Source organism: Danaus plexippus, chromosome 10 (assembly GCF_018135715.1).
Source record: "Danaus plexippus chromosome 10, MEX_DaPlex, whole genome shotgun sequence".
Taxonomy (NCBI): Eukaryota; Metazoa; Arthropoda; class Insecta; order Lepidoptera; family Nymphalidae; genus Danaus; species Danaus plexippus.
Window position 1 is genome coordinate 8,024,226 of NC_083543.1, and position 11,670 is coordinate 8,035,895.

The 11,670-nt window shown below is 29.9% G+C and overlaps 2 protein-coding genes across 3 annotated transcripts in view; both read right to left on the reverse strand.

The window, feature by feature from the left end:
• The window catches only part of LOC116766786 (uncharacterized), a 66,231-nt gene extending 59,115 nt beyond the window's left edge, over positions 1-7,116 (reverse strand). Inside the window, exon 1 of one of the 2 annotated variants that reach the window (XM_032656882.2) lies at positions 6,774-7,116. The gene's annotated coding sequence lies outside the window, so the exon portion shown is untranslated. The remainder of the gene's footprint in view (positions 1-6,773) is intronic. The other variant, XM_061521651.1, reaches the window with a different exon arrangement.
• A 306-nt stretch (positions 7,117-7,422) lies between these two features.
• LOC116767011 (alpha-1,6-mannosyl-glycoprotein 2-beta-N-acetylglucosaminyltransferase-like) lies at positions 7,423-8,676 on the reverse strand. The gene has a single exon (XM_032657154.2). It carries the CDS (start codon positions 8,674-8,676, stop codon positions 7,423-7,425), a length of 1,254 nt encoding a protein of 417 aa, XP_032513045.2.
• Positions 8,677-11,670: the final 2,994 nt, after the last annotated feature.

Below are 11,670 nucleotides of genomic sequence, written 5' to 3' on the forward strand. Positions count from 1 at the left end.
CAACAGTATTTGAATAGATAAGACAATAATAGGTTTTCCCTTACATTTGCATAACCTTAATAAAACGTCTCCTACAATTGCGCCAATGAATATTAGTTTAGGGTAAAGGTACACTCCCGGGGACACGGACCGGGCTGGTAATAAGAACGAGTATGAAATTACCGACCTTTTTCAACGAACGTAATTGAATTTCTTAAATAGCATCCACATATATATCCTATTAATACACGATTCTTACGTAAAATTATCTGCTTTTGGATCTCAATTACGAACAAATGTATTCCATACATTTTATTATTGTGTGGATACTACGTCCATCAATTCAAATATGACCTGAATATAATTCAACAGTATTATTGACAGCACTAATAGAGCACGTTGTTTGTGACAATACCCTGGATTCCCCGGAGATATTTTCCGTTCAAAAGTCGGCCACACTCCGGAACCGAAGCCTAACACCTCGCTTGATAATACCTTGTTATAGAGCCCGTGCACTATATTCGCCGCATGGTTTTAAAATACCGTGATCGGCTTTGAAAAATACTTCTGTTTTCATGAGAACTTTAATAAATATTTATCATTTAATTAATAAAATAATCAGACATGCTCTGAATTATGAATATTTTTTTTATTTTCTTTTATTTATTTTATTGATGATTTAGAATCAAATTCGTTTTATTTTAATTATATATAAACCTTGAGAAATCTTTTGATATATTCATTGTGTCGAGTCGGTTCTTGATATGGTATAAAATTATACGAATCTAAAAGTTAAATAAACAGATTTGCTTATTAACAGGTGCTTAACATAGAGAATTCGTACAGAAACTGCATCAAAAATCGGACGTGAGACGATACAAGGGAGTTGTATTGTATAACTAATCTCTGTTCTATATAAAGGGGCGTGGAATCGTGTACAAAAGACTCGGATTTAGATTCAGCTCTTCATATTTTTACTCCACATCTTTTCACGTACGTTTAAAGAACTTGATAGTAAAGTAATATGCTTTTAAGATATTTAATCTATATGAAACATAGCCATCGGGTAACTTCTGAACGTATAACACAGCATACTATTAACTCGAATAAATTCAAGTAAGCATTCAACTTATTCTCATAAATCTTAATACACGTTTTATTTCTTTAACTCCTTGTAGTAACAGAAGACTTAATTTTTTAAAGATATCAAACAATTTAAACATAGACTTTATTATTTTATAATATACATATATGTAACTAAATGAACGAAACTCTAAACTCAATATAATTGCACTGCAAAGCTACAGGAACGTTCTAAAAGCGCCTACGAGTTAACATTTTTCATTTAACTCCAGCCTGTGATATTGTAATTTTGTCGCTCTCAGTCCGTAGCGATTGAGGATTACTGAATGCACGCCGTGTTAAAGCTTTGAAAGGTTCATATTGATAATGTGTTGAGATCAATTATAATGGTATTAATGTGAGAAAGAGTTCGCATACATATGATTTTAATATGAACTAGCTCTCAAGGCTAAATTAAAAGTAATTGAATAATGTATTTCTGTATCGATTTATTTTCATTCATATTCATTTATGAAAATAAACTTTTTTTAAATGTAACCTATTTTTTTAGCTTTCAAATATAAGCTTTCATGGTAAAAATGTAGGCAAAAAAAATACATTTATAAATAAAATAAATTTAACATAACACTTTTTTCATTACTTCTTGTGAAAGCCTGTTTTTTTATACCTTATTTAAGGTTTACTACCTGTATATAAATGTCACTTCATCCCATCGAATAAAAGGCTTTGTTTGTGACAAATGTCACATTGGTTACAAGAACGGGATTGCTCGTATAGATCACGGTATTTGAATGTTTTTTACGTTCTATACCTTTTGTTTTTAAATCCATTGTTTTCAAATCCATCCATATGATAGATGCTTATACACGCAGTATTTATTGATTTAAAAAAAAACTATTATAAATAAGAACAGAATTTAACTTTAATTTGTTTAATGTTGTTTTTTTTTTAATCATTCTAAAAATATTTTTTTGTTTTTTTTTTTTTTGTTTTTACGTTAAAGGTGGCAAACGAGCAGAACGGCCTACTTGATGAGCAGTTTGGCCGTCGCCCATGGACATCCGCAACATAGAAGTTGCGGAAGCGTTACCAACTTTGACTGTTGAGGAAAAAGGAGGGGGGAATAAGGAAATGGCAGGAAAGGGTGGGAATAGGGAAAGGGCAACCGGCTCTTTTACTCGTCGAACAAAACACATAAATTAAAGATTACTTTATCTTCTGTGAGAAGGTGGTACTTCCCTGGTTGAGCCAGCCCATGTTCTAGCTGTAGTTACTCGACCACAGCTAGGCTAGGATACCAATATGGTAACACTTGAATAATTTTAGAATTTTTTAAATATACTACTGGCAGGTATTTACTTTTCATCTTACAATATATTAATATAAATTAAAAAAATCAAGCTTTTATTCAAAAAATACTATTTAAAATTCGTCTGGAGGTTTCATCATTCGCAATTTCAAAAGCGTAGATTTCCCTGGAGTTTTAAAACATCCTTTTAGATATTAATTAAGTTTAATATTTTAATAACTTCAGAAAAATTAGGGTTCCGTTAATATGAAACTCGATTTTCCCTATACGATCACTCCTTAATAGATTAAGAACCTTTATATGACTATATGTTTAATTAAAATTGACTAAATATATTCTGGGGCAAACAGTGGTCTTGAAAATTCGGACCATAACGAATCTAACAAGCACACAACTGTTTCGTCGTTATAAAACAACGTAATTATTGATATTAATTTATCTTTTTTAGAGAAGAGAGAGTTTTTAGTTTCTGATTAATAAAACTTTGCATACGATAGTATCATAGTGAATTAATAAAAACTGAGTCTGCATTTAGTTTTGAAAACCCAAACGCATGGTGAAGATACAGTTACGAGTAATTACATAATTAAGGAAAATGCTTGGCCCTCTGTTAGCGAAATCCGCTGCTTAGTAATTATTTATTTTGCCGAGTTGAGTGGGACACGTAAAGGCACGAGTTTAGTTTGAACTGGCCAACTATTAACTATTTAACCCGCTCGCTTGTAATTATAAACCTACGTTATAACATGACAAAGTGTGTATCTTCGCGTCTGGATTATATTTTTCATACTGCTACATCGAAACTTTTATGAAAATCTTGTTTTATATAGCAACATAAATATCAAAAACTTAAAAGTTTGTGATATAAATATATTTGTTGTACATAAGCAATATATTAATAAAAAACTTTTAGATCGCGTAACTTTTTTTATATCAATATAAAAAAAATGGTTAATAAAATTATCACGTCTCCGCTTGATCACGATTGCTGAAGAGTAAACGAAACGTCGAACAAATGTAGACATAAAGTAAAAAAATGCCAAGTATCCGAAAAATTAAAATCCATTTAAATGTTACGTACAAAAATCTTATATACCATTAAGGATAATAGAACACAGCATGACATATTTATCAATATCTTGATATGCTAAGAACTCAGAGCTTATAAAAGGCTATAATTAGGATCAACTTAAATCTCGGCCCAACTTGAAAGCTGACAAAGTTCGTTAAATCCGTTTAATGATCGCCAAACCTTCCAGAACCTGGCTAATTATCGTGCCTAGAGCATTTAATCCCTGATAACAGGCCAATCTGTAAAGTGAACTGTTGGCGGAATCGTTTTTCTAATGACTGTAATAATCTCAAGAACAAAGATGGCGATTTTGATAACATTTCCATTATCATTAAATTAGCTTTCATTCGATGATTAAAGGAAACGGATGAAAAAGTTCAAATGTTGAGAACATATTCTGTGTTTAGAAAATATTTTTTACTTTGTCGTCAGTTATATTTGTCTTACGTAATATTGATTAATAACAAACGATGCCATAATTCCTATGTAATCGGTTTAATATCGTATATTTACATTAAAAATGTAAAAGTAACAACAAAATTACTCAAAATCCCTTCTAACGGTTAAGTTTCTGAACGTTATTTAATGGGAAATTTCATATTCGTTAGATTACTTTTTCAATAATTGAATAACAACACAGACCTTTTATGTTTTTTATTATAATATACGCTTTTTTGATAACTTTGGTGGGTTACTTAAGGTTTTTGTTATCATTCAATATCAGGCTTTTTAAGAAAAAATACAATATTAAACCAAGTGTAGACTACATGTAGAATTAAAGAAGAAACAAGCAAATGATATCTGCACCTGGGGTGAGGGTAGACACATGTGCTACATGAAACGATGTTGAATATAAAATATAGTTACGGAGAATAAGGTATATTTTAATTATTTTTTAAATAAAACAACACATCCCGTACGAGATTATTAAGTTACTGTCTAATATAGTAATAATTAAAATATTGTGATATCTTAGGAAATATGGCATATATATATATAGTCATGCGGTTACGAACTTAATTGTCGCGGGACTTTTGATATCATGTTTAACTTATTAACGGACTGTTATAAAATTGATATGGGACCAATTTGACATCAGACTCATCACAGGTAAAGAGAATGGACAAAATCAGTTCATTAACGACAATCTTTTACATGGTGCTCAAAGTGTGAGTGGGTGAGTGTGTGAAAGCTTACGGCATTGTAACTCACACATGGATCGAACGATTTGAAAGAGCGACCTGGGCCCTAGAGGTGGTTCTTATTTGTTCAGGTCTGTCTTATATCGGTCGTGGAGAATAAGAGTATCACCTCTTTCCAAAATGATGTAAGGCATTTAGGCCTCACGCGTGCCAGAATAACAGTTGAATGACATTTAAATCGTATTTATTTCTTTATAAATTTCATGCCATTTTGTTATTATAATCATCGTTCAAGTAGTCAAAATTTGCTGAAATAATGTTCCAGAGAAATCCTCAGTAACGAGAATTTCAAGAACGGAGATTAAATATTTTCATCTTAATAATATGGAAATATATCTATCGACAAAACAAACCAATGAAGAGACAAACTAAAGACCAGAATTACATAATAAATTGATCAAGTTTAATTGGTCCTAATATTGCCATTGAGAGCACTTTTTGTATCTCAACAAATTCTGAACGTAATAATGGAATTTAATAATAAGTTAAAATAAAAAAATTGAAAAATAGTTTCGAAAGTATTTATGTAGATGGAAGTTTTGCTATCTTTATTTAAATATTTTTATAAAACTTTTTAATATTGTACATTGTATATTTTAAGAAATTGGCGTTGTATTAAATTTACTCTCAAAATCATTGATGACGTTGTGTATCTTGTTAAAGGATCTCATATTAAAATATACATATTTTAATATATGTAGCGTTAGAGGGATGCTTACACACTTCAACTAAAACATAAACGAAACCTTAACGTTTCTTTTTTTATTTTTTAATCTGTGGCTTCATTCGCACTGAAACGTTAGATACTTATTCAAAACGACGTTAAATGATTAAATGACAGCTGACTTTTTTTACGGCGTATTTTTATTACGCTTAAAGTCTTATTTATAAGACCATATTATCGCGTTGATAAGCTCTAGCCGTTCGTGCGTATCAGCTTGTAGCTTGTATACGAGCCAGCCTTACTTCCGTGAATACTGTTAATTGTGAATGATTAAGTATTAAAACATTAGGGGTAATTTGTTAAGAGTTTTTTGATACCGCCTTTAAAGTTAAGAACAATTTTGTTATGGAATATAGTGCGAGTTCTAAGACTGAGCAAAATATTGTAGATATTTTATTTAATTGTATTAAAAGACATTCTCCTGGTTTCCGCTATTCCACGATAAGGATCGAGGATTCCGCGGATTTCAGGCAGTTTTTTTTTACATTGTTGGTTAATATTATTTATATTTTTGTGATAATTACATGTAATCTATGCTCCAATAGATTGTTCTTCATAAAACTAAATATACATGTACATAATGCCGCTGAAACACGTTGCAACACGCAGTAGTTCTAAGTTTTGGAATAATTCGTTCAGTAGTTTAGAAGCTTTCAAGTTTCGGCCTCAGACGAATATTAATGTTACGTATCCGAATAAAATATTTTTTATTAAACAGAAAATATTATATATTATACACATCCATAGTTAGGTCTTATTAAGAATATTTTAATGTAATTAATAATTCAATCAAGTAGTAATTTAATTAGTAGGTACTTTTAATTTAAAACGGTGCTCTTAAGGTCAATAAACTTCCCATCAATTTGTCTCTGTTGTTAATGGTTTACTGGAATAGCGCCATTTTTGGAAAACCAATCTACCATAAATTTTTTTTCCTATTCAAACGAAATATTTGTCACAAGCCTGTCAAGTGGCGATTAAGAAATTATAATCCTCAGATATTATTAAATGTATTGTATTTATGCGTGTCTTATTAATATATATACATCTATATATAAGGATAGAATAAAAAAGGTGATAGAGGTAAGTAAAAATTCTTTTCCTCTGCCGTTATCTTGTTTACGATTCGAAATGATGTAGTATAAAGGATGAATAAGATCTGTTATGTTGCTTAGCACTTAAAATGTAATTTGCTTTTCATTATAATTTAATGTACAACGAGTTACAAACGTTCCTTGACAAATTTATGTCGTGTTAGTTAAATATTTTATCAGACATTCCATAATTAAAATCTAAATATTCTTTGGTGCATAAAAGTAAAAAAAAAATGCAATTAAAGAAGAATCTAAGTCCGAAAAAAATATTTTTATACATTAATACGTCGCATGCATTAAAATTACTCACCAATTTTATTCATAAATATCAATTCCATACGCCTTTTCATCAATTAAATCCCTTTTCATTGATGAAGTAACACTTGTGACATACAATTAAAAAAATCTATTTCACGTACAGCCTTTTTGGAACAGACTTGTACGTTACAAACGACATATTTACAAATGGTGACATATATTTATAACAAAAAGCTATGCTTAAATAAAATGGGTGACGAATACTTAGTGATACCATTCAAAACTGGTTCGCGGTTAACTATTATAGAGGCGGTATCTTACCGTTCGTCATTACGAGTGTATCAAAGGGACAGTTCGGGCAGACTGTTGCTCGCTAAGGTCCGGGCTGAGATTGCGCGCGCAATTCCCCCTCTACCCCACCGCCGTGACATGTTTAAACACGTTTCTTTGTCTTGAGGTAATGACAAATAGCCATCAAAGTGGTTATGCATTTTTAATTATACTATAAATTTATGTCATTATTGACAGCCATTCAGACAACAGACAGCGATTCACAAATCATATCGAAGGAAACGAATATAAACTAATCAGAAAAAATGCCTTATAAAAAGAAAAAACAGAATTTTAAATAGTTCAATATTCTGTTAAATTTTCAAATATAATTTAAACAGGTTTCACGTATTACACGCGAGTTATTTTAATCAAAAACTTTTATACGCATCCTTAAATTCCCTGGACATGTCCATAAGTAGCTTTTTCACTGTATTTTCTGTTATATTGGCCGAGCACAAAGCTTTGTCGCGGGGGTCGTTCCAGCCGCCCTCGCCTTCTAAAACGTCAAAAAACATGAACTCGTCGTCTTCTAGTTCAATATGTGTGTACACCTCTAGATATGGCGGAAAAAGATTACTCTTCAAATGTCTTTGCATCCTCAGAGCGTTTACTACATTATCCTCGACATTACAGGATTCATAAAACCCATTAAATGAGCATAAAGTAGTCTTTAGAACTCTAGGTATAGTAGTGTAGGCCACTTTGAATCTTTTATTATCCCTTCTATTCAATGAGATGTACAGTAAGGACCGAGACCACGACGCGTCATCCACCTCACAGAATAGGTCGTAGTGTTGGATGATACTATTCCAAACGCTTACATCAAATGCGAGCACGCTAGAATGCTGTTTGGGATCCCATGTCGTAATGTCTATGCCATATGTATCATTTTCCAACGACCACTTGTGCAGCCCTAAATATATAAACTCCAGCTGCGGTAGAGATATCGTCAACTTGTGCATATAAACTGTCATATAGAGAAAATCTTGTAGAACGAAAGCATCGTCCTCAAGAAATACAACAACTCCGTTTTGATTGTTAAAAGAAAGAAGATGTTCGAACACCCTATTCGCCGTCCACCACCAATAATGTTTTTCCTGGGCTTTCGATGGCTGTCTATATTTTCCATGGACGTCCGGAGTTTGTGCTCCAATACACTTGAGTGCTTCGGCTTTCTTGTGTTTCATATTTGTGGGACAGTCATTTTTACTAAAACCTGGAAAAGCGTCGGTGTAAACCTGCAGAGTATATGGATAAAATATTTGCCAAACGCGACAGAAGTCTATGGTTTGAATGAAGTCGTACAATTCTTGGTCATAGGTTAAGTGTGAGAATACTAATAGTGTTTCTTCTATGGCGTCTAGTTCGCTCAGTGATGCTATAAGATATTTCAAAGATTCATGTAATTTGTTTACTGTGACGACTAGAACAACAGTATTATTCTTTATAGGTCCAAAAGTCTCTATATTCGATATTTTTTCTTCCTGATTATATTCAGTTATAAGGCGTCTCGCTTCAGTGCTGTTCAAAATCGGATATGTCTTCTCTTTGTAAAGTATGAATTTTTGTGAATTTTCCGAAAGATCTTTCAATACATCTTGCCGATTTGCTCGTATAGACATGTACAACAGAATAAACATGGAAAATATCACACTGAACAGCAAGCTGTTGCCAAATGCGATGCTATGGTAAAACTTTGCGTCTATCACTCTTGTCTTTATCCTTTTCAATATGGACATATTAAAAATTAAAAATTATTTCAAAATATTACAAATAATAAAATATTCATCTGTTATACTGTCAATGTTATGTCAAATTATAAGATCTGCGTTCTTAAATAATAATAATGTTAAATGTTTATTTTTGGTGATTTATTGAACGATTTTCTAAGTACATTGTTGGTCTTTCATAAAACAAATTCTTAAAAAAACCGCTGATATAAGAAAAAGTCTAGATTGTGTGTACATCCTAATACAATAAAATACTTGGAAATTAATGTACACAATACAAGAATACAATACATTATGAGATCAATAAGACACGAGTTTTTAAATCCATATAAATTTATTTACAAAACTTATTTTGAAAAAAACTTCTTGAATTTCTTTAAAGTATGGAAATGAAAATAGAGCTGACAAAAACACTTGTCTAAAAAAATCTGAAGATTCTTGTCTATTAAAGACAATATTTAAAGATTGCTAGAATATTCCAATATTTTTAAGACAATTACTTACTTTATATCAAATCCATAAAGGCGTATTAACTTGTTTCTTAGATGAAAAAGGGTTATAAACCAGCTCTTTCATACTCTGTGTTCGCTATAATCGGTAAATACACGAAAAATGATCGCCGTCAGGCAGGTTCCTGACACTTTATATATAAATTTTTACTTATATGTATTTAAAAAGCTCAGTATATCTATTACGGAGATGTTTCTTATAATAAACACCTATCAATTAATCGATTTAGTTAATAGACAATGAACAAATTTTATTACAAATCTATCTATTCTTTATTCCATTATTTTTTAAAACCTTTTAGTTACAAATACGTACATGAATGTAAGTGGTCGTTACTTAGACATTATACGTATATATAGGTATTAGGTATGTTTAACAACATTTTATTGGAAGAAAATAAAAAAAGAAAGAAAGAAAAATAATTAAACAATAAATTTATGCCGAATTTGTATTATCGTTAAGGACCAAAAGTATATATTTTTCCATTTATGCTATTAAATAAAATATAAAAGAAAGTATATCTTGGTTTTTATCCGAATTGAATTCCTGTTATATTTAGTGAGCTATAAGTTTACTCTAAGTTTGGATACAAGACGTACTATGAATAAGTTAACAGTACTAAGAAAGAGGTGTTTAAAACAGATACGATGTGAGAAGTTATGAACGAAAACGGATAACGTTCGGTATGTAGTGTGTCGATAAAAACTCAAAACAAGCATAATGATGTCATTTGTGGCAGACTTTTATATCTCCAAACCTTTAATCCTATATACACAGTTAGTACTCTCTAAATGTTACATTTATAAAATTAAACAGTCTCAGACCTTAGTTTTCAAAATTAATTTCAACGACTCATTTAATCATCTTAGAGATGCTGTTACGTTCTTTTAGTATTAGAATATTAATCAAATATAATCTTTTTTACTATAAATATTCATAGACAACTAAAATATATTATTTATTATTTAATTACGTACTGATTTGTTGGTCATTATCATTAGTTGACAATTATGTGTTTAGAACAAAACCATTATTCATATTGTGTTGCCACTAATTTTTTGTCTGCCTATCGCATTTCGCATTACAGCCCGCGGGGAAGTAGGGATAAAATAAAAGGCTGGTCAAGGTTCAGACAATGGCAAGGTATCTTATTTTTGTGTTCTGATGAGTGATAAGTTAATAAATATTATGTTGTTTTAAACAGACGTTTATTATGTAAATGAATTTATTTATTATGTATAGACCGTATAAGAATACGCAAATACTAATTGAATATATTTATTTTTATAATTTGTATTCAATTAATTTACTTGTATTAAGTTAAAAAAAAATCATTTGTAAACCACAGTTGCGTATCTTAAAGGGAACCACACTTATCTTTTAAACGGATATACAAATACTATTTCGATAATAAAACAAAACTAGAAAACTTATCTATAGTACCCCAAATAAAATATATTAAATATTTTTTTAATTTTGAATATTTCAATATTTTTTTAAATTCTAATTATACGTTTTTATTATACAGTACATGTATCTTTTTCTAAAAGACCCTTGAGCTCCTCAAGTAGCTACTATCATTTATATGAACACTTAAACTATTATGCAAATATTATGCGTCATCACGTTCTTAAGCAAGATTTAATAGTTTTAGCGGGAAAAGTGTACAGTTTTCTCGTGTTAATATACAATATACTAAATGAAATATTCAATCTGTAGCCGTTAATCTAAAAAATCTATTTAATATTTTATTTAATTGGTTATTTTTATATTCATATCGAAATAATTTCAATTATGGAATATATAAAAACTTTTTCATTCACAAGACTTTATCTAGTGACGTTTATTATAGTGTAAAATGTGGTTCTACTTAAAATAAAATTTATATTTGATAATATTAGATATAATACTTTATACTGCGATACAAAATATGTTATGAACATAATATATGCAATATTTCATTATGAATTATAATTTTATTTTGAATTTTTTATTATAAGTAATATTCACTTAGTAATTTCATCGTTTAGCATATATTCGTACATAGATTATCATAAGTATTTATAATTAATAAATGAATCCATATATTTCAAAAAATGCTCGATCGATATTTAAATTCCTTCATTATATTATATAGATTTAAGGCAACGAAGAAGACCTAGTAACCATAATTTTGTCTGGGTTAACTTTTTTTTTAAATTAATTCAAATAACATTTCATTCTTACTGTGTTAATAAACACCTCCTTTTTGGTAAAAAGTACTTATCCAAAAAAAATACATAGATAAAAATGCATTATCTTTTATATTACATATCTAAATGTGACTCTAAATTTATAAAAAAGAGAGTTTACATTATATTTTCGGCTGCATGTTCG